This window comes from Mesoplodon bidens, assembly GCF_964165515.1.
Source record: "Mesoplodon bidens genome assembly, chromosome: 11".
Lineage (NCBI taxonomy): Eukaryota > Metazoa > Chordata > Mammalia > Artiodactyla > Ziphiidae > Mesoplodon > Mesoplodon bidens.
The window spans coordinates 30,567,458-30,584,697 of record NC_138167.1 but is presented as its reverse complement, the minus strand read 5'-3'; the positions used below and the strand labels follow the sequence as shown (position 1 = coordinate 30,584,697).

Below are 17,240 nucleotides of genomic sequence, written 5' to 3'. Positions count from 1 at the left end.
TGGGTAAAGGACCTGGCAGAAATATTTAGACTATCACTCCAGTCCTCTGCCATAGCTATTAGGTGACTTAATCTCAACCACCAGCTTTAAAGTCTATTAGTTTAAATTTTGGGAGAAATAACTGAAGTGGTCACTGGCCAACAAATGGATTTTTTCTTTCTGATTCAGGTGCCTGTAAAGGTTGCAGGAGACTGTTTTTATAAGGGGAAAGTTCTCAGAAAATGACTGTGTATTTGACAGACATCATAAATAATGTCTAGTAAAAGCTTTGCAATATTCAATCTTTCAGTCTAAGAACAATGAAGTTCTTTCCATTTATTGAAATTTCTTCTTATGACCCTTCATAGAGTTTATTAGCTTTTTAAAAAAATATGTTGTCCCTAAATATATGTTTAGATATTTTAGGCTTTTTGTTATTTTGAATGGAATCTTCTTTTTTTTTCATTATATTTATCTGAATTTTTGACTGGTTATTTTTTGTACATACAAAAGTAATTAGTTTTTATATTTAACCATTTACTTTATTGACTTTTCTGATCATTTCTACTCGTCAGTTGTTTCTCTTGAATTTTCTAGGTATAGAGTCATGTTATCTGCAAAGAAAGATTGTTTTGTCTTCTTTATAACATATTTTTATATTTTATATTCTTTTTTTGTTATTTATTTATTTATTTATTTGGCTGCGCCAGGTCTTAGTTGCAGCATGCAGGATCTTTAGTTGCAGCATGTGAACTCTTAGTTGCGGCATGTGGGATCTAGTTCCCTGACCAGGGATCGAACCTGCGCCCCCTGCATTGGGAGTGCAGAGTCTTAGCCACTGGACCACCAGGGAAGTCCCTAAATATTTTATATTCTTTAAAAATTCTAGTGTCTTTGTTATGGTCAGAAAGAAGCCAATAAGCTTATTTTCATTTTGTAAATCAAGAAAAAGGACAGAACTATTGTGTTGCATTTGGGGAAGTCTAACAAAAATGTGAAGCAAGATACTGACCTTCTTGTTGAACTTAACTGGAAGTTATCTATCAGACCAACATGCCAATCATCAGTCTGTCCATTCATCCAGCCAGCCAGCCAGCTAGCCAATAAATGTTAATTGCTGCCTTTTTCATAACATAGATCCTTGTGGATACAATAAGAAAGACACAGTCCTCGCCCTTAAAGACTTTAGATAGAGGAATAAACACAAAAGCAAGCAATTATAATCGTGTATAAGGCAAAGTACATGGTGTCAATGAATGCACATAAAAAAGCACCTAAACCAGCCTTGGACAGTCAGGGAAGGCTGCTCGAGGAGGGTAACATCTAAAAAGATTTCTGAAGGAAATATTTGAATGGAAGAAAGACCACACTGTCAATAAATGCATTATACCACTTAGTTGCTTTGAAATTTTAGCGATTAGCCATTCTGAAAAATTCATGAATCTCAAGATTTTCAATTTGTCTTTGCAGCTCAAGGGGCCAGTGGCACTCTGGGGAACCCGACGCTGGATACAAGTCTGCTGGAGGAGTTCTTGGGCAATGATTTTGATTTGGCGGCCTTGTAAGTAATGAAGGCACTGCTCTCCATTTGGTCGTTTTTTTTTTTTTTTTAATGTTTGACTTTGTTTTCATATAAATTTATTTATTTATTATTTATGTTTGGCTGCATTGCGTTGGGTCTTCGCTGCTGCACGCGGGCTTTCTCTAGTAGCGGCGAGCGGGGGCTACTCTTCTTTGCGGTGTGGTGGCTTCTCTTGCTGTGGAGCATGGGCTCTAGGCACACGGGCTTCAGTAGTTGTGGTTCATGGGCTCTAGAGCACAGGCTCCGTAGTTGTGGCTCATGGGCTTAGTTGCTCCGTGGCATGTGGGATCTTCCCAGACCAGGGATTGAACCCATGTTCCCTGCATTGGCAGGTGGATTCTTAACCACTGCACCACCAGGGAAGTCCCTCCATTTGGTGTTTTTAAAATTATGAAATAATTAAATGAACTGGGAAGTGCTTCCTTCTTTTCTGTTTTCCAGAAAAGCTTGGGTAGAGTTGGTCTTATTTCTTTTATAAATCTTTGGCAGATTTCACCAGTGAAGCCAGCTAAGCCTGGAGTTTTTTGTTTGTTTGTTTTTGTTTTTGTTTTATTTAGTTTTAATCTGAAAGCCCTCACCTTCCAATTCAATATCATTAATAGATATGGGGCTATTCAGGTTATCAATTAGTAGTTATCAACTTAGGCAGTTTATATCTTTCAATGAATTTGTATATTTCTGAATTTACTGGCATAAAGTTGTTCATCATATTTCCTTTTTATACTTTTAATGTCTATAGAATCTATAGTGAACAGCAACTGTTGTTGTTGATGTCAGTAATTCATGTCTTTTTTTTTCTTGATCAATCTAGCAAGAGGTTTATCAGTTTTCCTAACCTTTTAAAGAACCGGCTTTTGGTTAAATTTATATTCTTAATTGTTTTTCTGTTTTCCATGTTATTGATTTATGCTCTTATTTTCTAATATTAATATAGCCATGCCAGCTTTCTCTTAAAAAACTTACATGCAATAAAATTCCATTTTTGTCTTGTGTATGGTTTTGTGAGTTTTGACAAATTCATAGAGTTGTACAACTACTGCCATGATTACCACACACAACAGTTCCCTCACCTGAAACGTTCCCCCTACATTTCCACTTTGTGGTCAAACCCAACACACACCCCTAACCTCTGGTGACCACTGATCTTTTCTCTGTCCTTATAGTTTTGCTTTTTCCAGAATGTCCCATAAATGAAGCCATATGGTATATATAATTATGAGTCCAGTTTCTCTCACTAAGCATAATGTCTTTGCTCATTCTTTTTTATTGCTGAGAAAAACTCTGTTGGATTGTTGTAACAGAGTTTGTTTATCCAGTCACTCATTCAAGGACATTTTGATTATTTCCAGTTTTTGGCAATTATGAATAACTTCTATAAATATTCATGCACAGGTGTTTGTGTGATCAAGAGTTTTAATTTCTCTAGGGTAATACCTTGGATAGTCTGCTGGTTCATGTTGTAAGTGGAAGCTTAACTTTATAAAAACTGCCATATTTTCTAGAGTGGCCATACCATTTTACATTACCACTAGCTATATATTCTAATAGGCTTATAGTGGTATCTCATTTTGTTTTAATTTGCATTTTCCTATCAACAAATGATGTTGAGACTTATTTCATGTGGTTGTTTGCCATTCATACGTTTTCTTTGGTGAAGTCTTTTTTCAAATTTTTTGCCCATTTTATTTTATTTTATTTTATTTTATTTATTTATTTATTTTTGCCCATTTTAAAAAATTAAAGTTTTCTTATTTTTGAGTTTAGAAAATTCCTTAAGTATTCCAGATGTAAGAACTTTATTGGGTATGTGATTTATGAATACTTTCTCCAAGTCTATAACTTATGTTTTCATTCTCTTAACAATGTCTTTCCCAGAGCAGAAGTTTTAAATTTTGATGATGTCCAATAGATCAAATTTTTCTTATGTGGTTTGTTCTTTATATCTAAGAAATATAGATATTGCCTAATTTAAGTGCCCAAGGATTTTCTCCTGTTTCCTTCTAAAAGCATAGTTTTACATTTAGGTCTGTGATCCATTTTGAATTAATTTCCATATAAGTTTTGAGATATAAGTTGAGATTCATTTCTTTGTGTATAGATGTCCAGTTACTTTCAGAATCCCTTGCTGGATAACCTTTCTTTATTGAATGGTCTTTACACTGTTGTAAAAAATCAGACGACCATATTTGTGTGGCTCTATATCTAAACTCTTTATTCTGTTCCACTGATCTATATATCTGTTATTTTGTCAGTACCACGTTATCTTGACTACTGTACTTTTATCATAAGTCTTAAAACCATATAGTGTAAGTTCTCCAAATTTGTCTTCTTTTGTAAAATTGTTTTGGTTATTCTAATTCCTTTGACTTCTCACATAAATATTAAAATCAGCTTGTTTATATCTGTACAGTGCTGCTGAGGTATAGATTAGGATTGTATTAAGTATAGAGACCCATTTGGGGAAAATCGACATGTTTACAAAATTGAGTCTTCCATAGTATACCTCTCCATTTATTTAGGCCTTCTTTGCTTTTTTTCATCAGCATTTTACAATTTTAGCATACAAATCTTGTATATATTTTGTTTAGATCTACACCTAAATGTTTCATGTTTTTCTTTGAGTTATTGTAAGTAATAGTGGTTTTTAAATTTTTTTCAAATTTAATTCCCAATTATTCATTGCCAGTATACAGAACTATTACTGGTTTTTATATTTTGGGCTTAGGTCCTACAATCTTTTTTTTTTAATTAAAAAATATGTATTTTTAATTTGGTCTGGCCACATGGCTTGAGGGATTTTAGTTCCCCGACCAGGGATCAAACCCGGGCCCCGGCAGTGAAAGTGCCGAGTCCTAACCACTGGCCTGCTAGGGAATTCCCAGGCCCTGAAATCTTAATGAAGCCATTTACTAATTTAAGAGCTTTTTGTAGATTTCTTGGCTTTTTATATCTTGACAATCATGTCTTCTGCAAATTGGAACAGTTGTATGTCCTTCTTTCAAAACTGTATGCCTTTGAATATTGTTTCTTGCCTTACTGAACTGGGTAGAACTTTGGCTATGATGCTGAATAGGGAAATAGAGAGATCAGACATCCTTGTCTTGTCCCTGATCTTAGAGGGCAATCACTCAAGTTTTTATTATTATGTATGATTTAGCTGTAAGATTTTTTTGTAATGCCCTTTATTAGATCAAGGAGATTCTCTTCTACTCCTAGTTTGCTGAGAATTATTTTATCATGAATGGCTCTTGCATTTTGTCAAATGTTATTTCTGTATTTATTAATATGATCATATGTTTGTTTCCCCTGTCTGTTATTATGGTGGATTACTTTGCTAATTTTTGAATATTGAACCAACCTTGTATTCCTGGGATAAACCTCAGTTAGTTTTAAAGTATTATCTTTTTATGTATAGCCGGATTCAATTTGCTAAAATTACTTTGAGGATTTTGCATCTATTGGTCTCCAGTTTTCTTATACTGTATTTTTATGGCTTTGACACCAGGATATTGATAGACTTCTAAAATTAGTTGGGAAGTGTTTTCCCCTTTTAAATTCTCTGGGTGAATTGTGTGGAATTGGATTTATTTTTTCCTTAAATGTTTGATAGAATTCACCATGAAATCTGTGCCTGTAGCTTTCTTTGTTGGAAGACCCTACTATGAATTAAGTTTATCCAATAAATTCAGGACTATTTATGTTATCTCTTTCTGCTTAAATAAATTTTGGTAGCTTGTTTTCTTTTTTCCCCAGGGAATTGATCGATTTCATTGTCAAACTTATAGGCAAAGAGTTGTTCATAGTATTTATTATGCTTTTATAGGCTTTTACAGGCTCTAAGGAGTCTGTACTGATATTCTCTTCTGTTTCTTATATTGGTAATCACTTTCCGCTCTCTCTCTCTCTCTTTTAATTAGTCTCTTTAGAAAGGTTTAAGTTTTGTTGACCTTTTCAAATAAGTGTCCGTTGGTTTCATTGATCTCCTCTATTGTGTTTGTTTTCAATTTCACTGATTTCTACTCATTATTTCCTTCTGATTGCTTTGGGTTTAGTTCGCTCCTCTTTGTTTAGTTTCTTAAGGTGGAAGCTTAGTTCTTGATTTAAAGTCATCCTTTGCTTTCTAATTTGCATTTCTAATCTAATGATTAATTCAATGCTCTACATTTCTCTCTCCATATGGCTTTAGCTGCCTTCCTCAATTTTTGATATGCTATATTTTGATTTTCTTTCAGCTCAAAATGTTTCCTAATTTTCCTTGAGACATCCTCTTTAACTCTAGGTGGCTGGAATTGGGTTAATTTCCAAATATTCGGGAACTTTCTATGTATTTTTCTGTCACTGACTTGTAGTTTAATTCCATTATGGACAGAGAACATACTCTATATAATTCTAATTCTTTTAGATTTGTTAAGGTTTGCTTTATGACCCAGGATATGGCCTATCTTGGTGAATGTTCCATGTGCACTTGAAAAGAATGTGTGTTCTGCTGTTGTTGGGTCAAGTGTTCTATAAATGCTAATTAGGTCAAGTTGGTTGACATTGTTTTTCCGGTCTTCTATAGCCTTGCTGATTTTTGTCTACTTCTTTTATCTATTACTGTGTAAGGAATGCCAACGTCCTCAGGAATGATTGTGGATTCAGAGTCCTCGGTTAAGTTCTTTTTTTCTCAGCACTGTCTTCTGTCTTCCAACCTCTATGGTTTCTGATGAGAAATAGGCAGTTATTTGAATCATTGTTCCCTTGTATGTAATATATCATTTTTCTCCACTTGCAAGATATTGTTTTATCTTTGGTTTTCAGCAATTTTATTATAACATGGCTGGATATGGGCATGGTTTTCTTTGAGATTATACTGTTTGGGATTTGCTCAGTTTTTTAATCTGTAAATTTTGGGGTTTTTTTTACTACCTCTAGGAAGTTTTTAGCCATTATTTCTTCACATTTATGTTTCTGTACCAACGTCTTTCTTTCCTCTGTCTAGGACTCCAATGATACAACTGTTAGATCTTTGATATGGTAGACAGGTCCCAGAGGCTCAGTTAATTTTTTCAATCTTTTTTTCCCTCTCTGTTGTTTATACTGGATAATTTCTATTGATTTGTCTTTAAGTTCACTGACCCTCTTCTGTCATCTCCATTCTGTTATTGAGCCTACCTTGACATTTCTGTAAATGCCCTTCCTTCTCTGCCTCATGAAAGACAGAGAGTGGAACAAGATGTGAATCTCAGTAGTAATGGGGAAACCTATTTGCAGGTATTTTGGTACCTGGCTCTTGCTGCTCTTTGCCAACAAAAGCATCCTTGCCAAAATGACCGTGGGGAAGAAGGGAGGCTCAACGTTTTGCAAGCTAGTTAAACACACACACACACACACACACACACACACACACACAACTGGTGGGTTGCCACATGTCTGAGCCCACGCTCTGAGCTGGCTCTTCTGCTCCAGGCACTGCGTGGGCTGAACCCAGGCACTAATCGCCCTTGTGCCTGCCTTCATCTTCCTCTCAATCCATCCACGCAGCTGCCATGAATTCCTGTGAGAAGGGTGGGCAATGGGTGTATCCTTACCATTTCTGCCTACAAAAAACCTGCCAGAAGTTGTCAGTTTCTGTCCCCTACAAGACTTTTCCTCAAAAGAAGGTAGACCTGATTCCATCAGGGTTCTGTTTAATCATCTGGAGCACTTTCATAACTGGCATAAAGTACTTTAGCTGTTTGCAGGGAAAAGCGAACAAGTCTTAAGTCTTATTCGAAGAGCTGTCCTTCTACCTGGGAGTTCAGAAATCTATCATATGATCTTAGTCTCCGTGATAATAATGGTCCTTCCAGCAAGACCAGAGGTATCTCCCTATAGGCGATTGCTACTGAGATTCTGACATGGTTTGCCCAATCAGATTCACTCTCTACCCTTGGGAGTGGGTGTGTGGCATTTGTAAGTGAGGTAGAGGAAGGAATTAATACTGTTGAGTATTTACCAAGTATTAGGCATTGTTCTTTGCATTTTACATATTTACTCATTTAATTGCATATTTGATTTTACACATTTCATTCTCTTATCAACTCTTCCAAATAGGCACAGTATTATCCACATTTTACACATGAAGAGGCTGCAGTGCAAAGAGGTTAAGTAACTCTTCATATGTCAGTAAGTGGCAAAGCTGGGATTAAAATGTGCCTGGCTCTAGAACACCTGCCCTTTCTTCTACATTTGTCTTTTGGATTAATTGATGTTTTAGGGGACGTTTTAGGCTCCGTGACTCTCAGGGTGGGTCTACATTTATCTGCCAAAAGGTGTGACTCAGAATGGATCCTGAGCCATAGTTTGCAAAGATTGTCAGAGTTCAAGCCCGTTAAAGAAAAGTCCTATGATCAGATAAGCTGCTATTGCCTGATAAAAATGGCTCAGGCGCATGCAGTTAAGTGGAGCTGCAATAGAAATCCAAGAGAGAACAAGTGGAAACAGTCCCAGTCCGTGACCATGGATTTGTTGGGCTGGTCCAATGATCATTGCATCTGTACAATGTATTCAAATACCCCAAGTGTTGAGTATTTCTAAATATCAGGCTCTCTTTGTGCAGGTTAGTTGCATTCCTCACAACAGCGCTGGGATGCAGGTTTTCTTGCCAGGGCTCCCAGCTAATAAATAGCAGAGTTGGGATTCAAAAATGAATTTACTACAAAGCCTGAGTTACTTCCTCTCTACTATATTGCCCGTGAATTGTGCCTTTTAAAAGTATCAATGACAACCCTTTAAGCAATTTAAGAGAACATTAGGCTGTAAAATTTCTAGGAGCAAATTTGAATCTCATAGGCAGATTTTCAAATCTCAAAGATATTAAAAAATGGAATTATTGGCTCTGTGAAACAGATGTCCCTAAATGCTCTATGGAAAACTGGTCCCCCGAGATGCTGTGGGAAAAAAAGTTCCATGATCAGTAATAAATAAGTATGTGACTCACTGGCTTAAACAAAATTAAATGTACTTCTTTACTGCAGGACTTCTCAGGGCCTTTGATGTGCTAATATGCAACTGGGAAAGGGAAACGTTAGGCAGTGTTCTCAAACTTATGTGGCCATGGGCCCCTTTTGGGAACATGTACCCACGTATGAGCACTGGGATGTGCTGCTCAGGACATTCTCATCCTTCCGTGTGAATCTAATTGGTCTGTTGAACTGGGGGCAGTTCCGTCAGGACGGGAAGATTTCTGACAGTTGCTCTTAACCTGTATTTCCTTGTGTGGTGGAGTCCAGGGCAGCTGTCTGCCCAGGGGGAGTAGGAGCAAGCAGAAGTTCTCTCTGATCCCCTAGCTTAGCCAGCCTGTTACCTACTAGGCACACAGGTGAGCTGTGGGGGCTGGACACACCGGGAAATGTCCAGGTATGGAGTGCTGCCTGGAGGGCGGGAGGCTAGAGATTTAGGGGAAAGCATAAATTCCTGGAGGTTGTGGTAAAAAAAGGACAAGAAGTGTGTGTGTGTGTGTGTGTGTGTGTGTGTCTGTGTCTGTGTGTGTTTGTGTGTGTGTCTGTGTGTGTGTGTCTGTGTGTGTCAGTGTGTGTCCGTGTGTGCGTGTAGAAGGAAGGCTCTGGAAAAGTCACCAGTGAATCTTCAAGACAGGTTTGTTTCATTCAAAAATGCCCAGAGATTCACCTGTTTCCTTCCTTTACTCAAAGTGCAGGCCAGGTTGTAGCAGCAGCAGCAGCAGCATCGCCTGGGAGCTAGGACTGTAGCACCTCAGGCCCCGCCCCCAAAATGCTGAATCAGAATCTGCATTTTTAACAGGATCCCCATGGGATTCACAGGCATATTACAGTTTGAGAAGCCCTACTTTAGGTCACGTGCATATGCCTCCTTCCCGACCACCTCCCAAGACCCGGACCAAGTCATACCGTTTGGTTTGAGTGTGTTCAGTGCGGGTAGACAGTATACCGAGCTTTAGGCTGGCCTTGAGGTGCTGCAGATGGGGAAAGAGGGAGCTAGCTGAAGACACTGAGGGGACAGCTAATCACAAGTTCGAATGGGTGACTTCATAGGAGGGGAACCTAGAGACATATTAGGTCCGTGAGGAATCAACTCTGGGTTTCATTTCATTTCATTCTAATGGTTGAGCTTAAGCACCTAATATTCTGGGTTTCACTTAGGACATACCTTACTGAGGTTGGAAGGAAAAATGAGTTAGGCGTCAATGACCAGCTGCATGTTTTACTTCTGCCACCAGTAGAGTGGGGCTGATAAACTCTTTACCGTGATGTTGCGAAAGGGAGTGAGGTAATCCACCTAATTGTAGGAGATGAGCTTGTTAAAGGCTGAGTTCATTGACCGGTTTGATTTCTGGGTTCAAACGGATGCAGCAGGAGAAAAGGTAAACAGAATCCTGGGCGAAAACATTACCAGTGACTTCTAGATTCTAAAGATTTTGTAGAAAATGAAATAACTTACAGTAATTAATTTGATTAGGATATTTAAATATCTGTATTGAAAACATTGTGTTCTTTAGAGCATAAACTGTGGTGATAGATCACTTTACTCCAGTTTGACTAGATGCCAGATGAATAATCTCGGGTATGTTACTTAACCTCATCAAGCCTCAGTTTCATTGCCTGTGGTGTAGGGGCAGTAATAGTACCTTTTCACATGGTGGTAGCAGAGATTAGATGAAGCAACACCTGCAAGAGTTAGCTCAGTGCCTAGACCAGAGTAGGTCCACCATAAAGGTTGTCTATTTCTAAAGCAGCAGGGGAGAGTGGTGAGAGGGTCAGGGTTCTTGCAGTTTGCCAAGATAGAGTCGAAGGGGAGGGATGGCAACTTGCTTTTCTTGCTTCCACTGCCCTGTCATGAAATGATTTTCTTGGGCTACTTTATTCACTGATGACATTTCTGCCAAGGCCCTTTCCCATCCCAACTTCCGGGTAGTGGGTACAAACCCTATGCAAGCTTGGTCAAGTATTTATCAAGTGCCTACTACGTGCTCACCAGTGGGCACTATGCAGGAGATACACACACACACACACACACACACACACACAGTATTAAGACATGCTCTTAAGTTAATGCGTGGGAGGACATGAATCATACACATGAAAAACTGGAGAAAATACTTTCAGAAACAATTATTTTTATGCTGTAATTGGGTGATGGGGTACAACACTGAACAAAACAGATGAAGTTCCTGCTAATAGTTTACCAAGGGCAATATGGTGGAAAGCAGCCTGCCCTGCAGGGCACCCAGGCATTTTTCTTTGAGTTGGTGGTGTGTGGTAATAATGATAAATAGCAGATTGACTTTCTGTGGATTTAAGTATTGTTTTTAAGTTCTCAGCAGGCAATGCATTTCCTTATCACCTGCTCCTGGGGAGAGCCATTCCCATCCCTTCACTCTTGGTGCTCCGTTGTTGTGGTGTGACTCCAGTGGGAAGAGAAAGACAATGGCGTATAGTATAAAGTCATTCAGTAAGATGAAGAAAAATAAATGTAAGGCAGGGGAGTAGAAAGTGAGGGGTGGGAGAAGGCTACCATGTTAGATGGGTAGTCAGGAATGCCCTCTCTTGATATATGAATTTATATAAACAACATATTTATGGCCATATGTCAGGTAAAAAGCAGTAATTCATACTTATTAAGTAATAACTCTGTACCAGGCAATGTGCTGAGTTGATATCACTGTGCAATAGAGCTTTAGAGGAGGTGTAATTTGTATGTGAAGACCCCGGGGGAGTCATTGGAGAAAACTGAGGATTGAACAGTTGAGTTGTGAATAGTCCCAGATGGGTGTTCACGGGAAGCCCTGTGTCTAAATACTGTGAGTCCTGCAGTCCTGCCTAGTGTTTAGTAGAGTTATGAGCATGTACTAGGCACTCAATAAATCCTTGATCAAGCCTGGCTGCAATCTGAAAGAAATCCTGGCTGCTTTGGTTGCAGCATGCAGATGTCATGGATGTGCTAACCTCAACCAGCTGGAGAGAAAAGTCTATTTTGCACTCCTTTTGGTTTGCATGGCATTCAACCCCCAGGAGACCACAGTTTGCCATTCATCCTCCAAAAAACAAAAGCAAGTTATGTGTCTGAGAGGAAGGGATTTAGAAAGCAAATTATTCATTTTATAAAATCATTTTATAAGAATTTCTTGATTTTTATAACCATTTCCTGTAGAAGGTAGAGATAGAGACAGCCCCTCAAGGAGTGACCAATGGTTCTGTCAATTTCTAGGTCCCTTCATGGAAATCCCTTCAGCATAATAGGAAAATTCAGAGCACTGAAGGCCCAAAACAGTCTAATGTGCCTTGCCGACATCATGATTGTGAGTCGGGAGGAGTTAACTGCTTAGAAACAGTCTCAGACAACAGTGCTTTTCTTAAAGTTAATCATAGCCCTTGTTTTAAACAATTTGCTTAGTTTTTTTTTTTCTTATTAGTCTCTGCTTTACAACAAAGTGAATTAGTCATACATATACATCTGTTCCCACATCACCTCCCTCCTGCGTCTCCCTCCCTCACACCCTCCCCATCCCACCCCTCCAGGCGGTCACAAAGCACCGAGCCGATGCCCCCCGCGCCACGCGGCCACCCCCCACCATCCATCCACCCCACGCCCGGCAGTGTATACACGTCCATGCCTCTCCCCCGCCCCATCACAGCCCACCCCCCAATTTGCTTAGTTTTGAAGGTAGCTATCATTAAATCTTACGTGAAATTTTCTGAAAAGGAATGCAACATTTCGCCCAATACAGTAAAATGCATTGAACATGAAATGCAATGAAATAAAGGAGTAGCCAGAGTGAGTTTGGGAAGGGAGAGTAAACTGTAAGGAAAGTATTAAAACTTTTAAATTCTCATTTTAAAACCACCAACACATGTTGCTGCCACTCAACACAGGAACCTTTGGTTCTCCACAAGGACCTGCTGGGTGAAGCATGCATTCCAGTCTGTGATGTGCCATGCCATATTTCTCGAGTGTATTGATAATTTGCTTGTGATTTTCAGTTTTCATTAACATTATTGAATTCAGTGGTGCCGCAAATGTAAAGGAAAGTAAACAACTGCCTTGAACCTTGAATGTAGAATTGTGAGATCACAGAGTCAATCACAAAATTTAATTTTTAAATTAAAAAAAAATTAATTTATTTTTGGCTGCGTTGGGTCTTCGTTGCTGCGTGCAGGCTTTCTCTAGTTGCGGCAAGCAGGGGCTACTCTTCGTTGCGGTGCGCAGACTTCTCATTGCGGTGGCTTCTCTTGTTGCGGAGCACGGGCTCTAGGCATGCGGGCTTTAGTAGTTGTGGTGCACAGGCTCAGTAGTTGTGGCTCGTGGGCTCTAGAGTGCAGGCTCAGTAGTTGTGCACGAGCTTAGTTGCTCCACAGCATGTGGGATCTTCCTGGACCAGGGATCGAACCCATGTCCCCTGCATTGGCAGGCGGATTCTTAACCACTGTGCCGTGGGAAGTCCTCATTTGTAGATTTATACATGTAGAGTGATACGAAGTTGAATGGTGCCATATATACGGCTTACAATGAAAACCAGTAATCCTTTGCCCCACTCCTCCCCATGTCCCCAAGTTTGGCTCTCCCAGAGGCAGATACTTTCCAACTCTTTTAGATGTTTCAACTACCTTTTATCTGAATAATATTTTATATTGCTGTTCTTGCTTTATACATCTTAAGAACTTAATCATCTTCCAGGAGGATTTAACTTTCTTATATCATATCCGACACCCACTTCTATCCCCAGCCTCCCAATATCATGAAATTGTATAAGAATTTTTGGTTAGGTTTATAGTCAGGGATTACATTACTATCACTGTGTGTTCACATATAATTTACTACGATTATATTTTCTTTCTTGAGTTTTTTTTTTTCTCTGCTTTTGTTTGCATTTATTTTTTTGCAGCATTTATTCCCGGGCCCTAAGTTTTCATTTCTTCAGTCTCTTCTAGGATGTCTTTTCTTCTGGGCAACATCTTCTGGTTTAGGAACAATCTGTTCTTTTTCAGTAAGGATCATCTCAAGGTGGAAGGGAGAGCTCATGTATGGATTGATCCAACCATGAGCTCTGTAAATCCTGCACCGCATCTTGGGAGTTTTGTTCACCTGGATGTGCTCAATGGGTCCTTCCATTTTTTGCCCAATAGCTCTACAATCTCCCTGGATCTGTTTCTCCAGAGAATAAAACTTTCCAATTTCTGTTGGGATGATAGAGGTAGTTGCCTGACTATACAGGTGGGAGAAGTTGATCTAAGGGTCCAGCTGTTCTTTAATTAAACTGTCAATCAATTCTTTCACTTTTAGCTCTACCTTACCCCTGAATTCAGAAACTGCTGGTGATGCCAATGTCTTGGGCTTTTCTGGAGTTGTTTTCACATTGGACAATGTCTTGTTGGTTCCTACATCCCCTTTGCCATCCCCAGGCAGCTTTCCCCTTCTGTTAATTCAGTTACCATCCATCCTATTTCTGTCTGCCATACTGTTACTGAAATACAGTCTGTTGTAGTCTCTATTCATGTACTCTATGTCTTTTTTTGTTTGTTTATGCCTCTTTATTCCTTTACTTTTCTTTCGGTGGAGTTTTTGGAGTTTCATTTAGGCGGAGTTTTTTCGGTGGAGTTTTTTGGAGGAAGGGAAATGTATGTTTTCTATTCCCTTATTAATAAAAAGTGAATAAACTATAAAGGACCAATTTGAGGAGAAAACATAAGTTTTCTAGTAAATAATAAAAAACAGATTTCTCTTTTCATTGCATGATGTTGAAATCTTAATGAACCAAGAAAAATAATGATAGCTTACTCTCTAGCAAGAGAATCAAGTGGAGGATGGTGGTCATTATATATAACTTAGAACCACAGAGTTTCTGAGCCATAAGAAACTTTTTGAACAGAAAAGGTAGGGGTTTTTTGAACAGACATTTTCACACTTTTCTTAGTGATGGTACTCATTTTTTAAAATGAAATTTTACTTGCACCTCAATATATAAAACAGAAAAAAGTTGTAAAATATTTCCCCTAGGCATTTAAAATTTTTCTTTTGTGAAACACCTGAGCTCCTTCCAAGAGCTTGGAGATTCCCCAGAGCACAGATGGAAAACCATTGCTTTAGTGGTGACAATTTATACTGCTTTAGCCCAACCATCTCTCTGGCGTAAGTGCTTTGAGAATGTTAAGAAGCCACAGTAATGTTAATTAAGCTTTGTTGAGCACTCACTGTGTTTGGGGATGTATGTTATGGGCTTTATACACAGTATCTCATGTAATTTTCATTATGATGCTATGAGGAAGGCATAATGATTATTCCCATTTTATAGGTGAGGAAACGGAGGCCTGGAGAGGTTAAGTACTTGTTCATGGATACACAGCTAGGAAGTGGAAGAGCTGGGACTCAAACCCAGGTCTCTTTGACTCAGAGCTCACTCAACACGACACTGGGAATGTTCTGGTGGGCTTTGGCCCCCAGGAGCACCTGGAACCCTCCCTAGGGGTGCTGTACACGGAGGGCTGCTACCAGTTTGTGAAAAAAAATATATAATGATGGAATAAGTTACAAACAAAAGGAATGCATGTCTCTAATCCTCAGGCAACGCCAGCTCCCAGATACCCCACCCTATTCTGCGTCAGACTCCTGCTCTCCTCCACAGGTCAAAGGTGAGTGGGACCCACCTCCCTCCCGCACGTCTGGCACTTGCTTCTCTTCTTTTGGACTCTGCATGGTGAGAAAGAGGGGCCTTTCTCACTTGTGTGTTTCCCCAGGTGCGTGCTGCCCGACTCTGACACCTGCCGCCGGGGGGACGCCAGCTGCTTTCCTCCACTCGGCAGCTGCTCCTGGGATGCTGCCTGCACACCTGCCGCAGGGCTTGTCTGAAATGAGTGACTCTGTGCATTCCCACAGTGCCTTTCACAACTGCTACCCAGACGCCCGTCATCTCAGGACCCCTCTGGACCAGTCTGTGTCCTCCCATCTGGGAACTGATTGTTCTTACCATCCGCAGCCTCTGTGCCACAGTCCTGGGTAAAGGGCAAGATATTTAGTTATGAGAGACCAGCCAGCCAGCCCCTCTACCCCACAGTGCTGGTAAAGAGTGAACTGTGGAGTCCTCTCCAGGAGATGGCAGTGTTGAGACGTATATCAGACCCCCAGTGCCCTTGGCTTCAAACCAACTTTTAATCAACAGTCCACTGAACCCAAGGTCCTCATTCAGTGGAAAGCTAAAATGTCAGAAATGTATAGGGAGATTCTGGGTGCTGGGGAAAGCACTGTTTGCATTTGCAGCCTCAGCTAGACCACTCAAGTGATTTGTGAATGAGCTCCCTGAAAAATATCTGTCAACTGTCTTAATTAATATTCTTTTCTTCTCTTTCCCTTCCTCTCCGCCTTCCCTCTCTTCCGTTCCTCCTTCTGGATCTAGAGGATGGCAAAAAGAGTAAAGGCCATCAAAAACTGTGATAAAATTCTATGTGAAAAACATTTTCAGGTATAAAATATACCCTTAAATTTTAAGTATCTTCTGCCTTTGTCTCAATGAGTCCTGTGCCTTTGGAAATGTTGTCAGTTTATTTTTCAAATAGGTGAATCCCAGATCCACTGGATAGTGAAAAACTAAGTTTCAGGCTAGTAGGGCTCATAGAATAGGAGCTTGCTCTGTCCACTGCATGTATCCACCTGGTGTTGCAGACTAGTAGGGCTCAAGGAACCTTAACTAACTAGAATTAGTCTTAGGAAAAGGCCCAGAGCAGAGTCCTGGGAAATTAAAGTAGACTAACTATGATGTGGAGAGAAAAGAAGAATCCTAACCTTATTTTGCGTTCTTAATTTTAGACCCTCATTGCCACCGACCAAGAAGAGAAAGTGCACACAGGCGCTGGAAGACTCCGGGGACTGTCACGTGTGGGCCCACCACTCCAGACCAAGTGAGCCAGTTCGGGGCCTGTCGCTGCCATTAAATCATGGATTTTTCCCAGCCTTGCAGTAGCCCTACAAAATTAGTTTCTCTCTCATAGAAGGGCAATGATAGGCTCTGGGAATTTATTTCTTCCCTCTTGACATAATGTTTCATGCAGTGTTAGGTAGGGTCATACAGGTGCTGCTGGGAAAAGATGCCATTGTCTCTCTGGTGGAGATGAGATGCTGGTCCCTTCAGTTTTAGGGGCAATTGTGTCTCAGAGGACCAAGGCTCCAGGCCTGGGGAAGCCGTGCCGTGTGGCAGCACCTACAAGAGCCCGCTGGTGTGCTCATTGCTTCGTTCAGCTCAATCCTTCTCAACTCAGGTGTGCACACATGTAACATGGGGATCTTGGTAAAGTGCAGATTCTGGTTCAGTACGCCTGAGGTAGGGGCTGAGATTCCGCATCCCTAACAAGCTCCCAGGGGATGCCGATGCTGCTGGCTCATGGGAGGGACTCGGAGAAGCAGGGCTTTAGAGCAGCGCTCCCCAACCCTTCTGGCATCAGGGACCGGTTTCGTGGAAGACAGTTTTTACATGCATGGCAGGTGGGGAGGGTGGTTTAGGTGCTCATGCGAGCGATGGGGAGCGATGGGGAGCCGCAGATGAGGCTTTGATTGCATGCCTGCCACTCACCTCCTGCTGTGCGGCCTGGTCCCTGACAGGCCGTGGACCTTACCGGTCCGCAGCTCGGGGTTTGGGGACCCCTGCTTTAGAGGATTTCTCCAGGGCAGCAGGAAGGTAGAAAGTTGAGCTTCC

At 40.4% G+C, this 17,240-nt stretch overlaps 1 protein-coding gene across 2 annotated transcripts in view; it reads left to right on the top strand.

Annotated features, from left to right (window-relative positions):
- Nucleotides 1-17,240, top strand: part of MYRFL (myelin regulatory factor like) — a gene marked incomplete at its 5' end in the record, with an annotated part of 115,719 nt that overhangs the window by 27,898 nt on the left and 70,581 nt on the right. For both annotated transcript variants that reach the window (XM_081250098.1, XM_081250097.1), the window contains 4 exons: nucleotides 1,450-1,540; nucleotides 15,119-15,186; nucleotides 15,292-15,550; nucleotides 16,358-16,449. In XM_081250098.1, coding sequence (XP_081106224.1) covers nucleotides 1,450-1,540; nucleotides 15,119-15,186; nucleotides 15,292-15,550; nucleotides 16,358-16,449 — 510 coding nt within the window. The remainder of the gene's footprint in view (nucleotides 1-1,449; nucleotides 1,541-15,118; nucleotides 15,187-15,291; nucleotides 15,551-16,357; nucleotides 16,450-17,240) is intronic.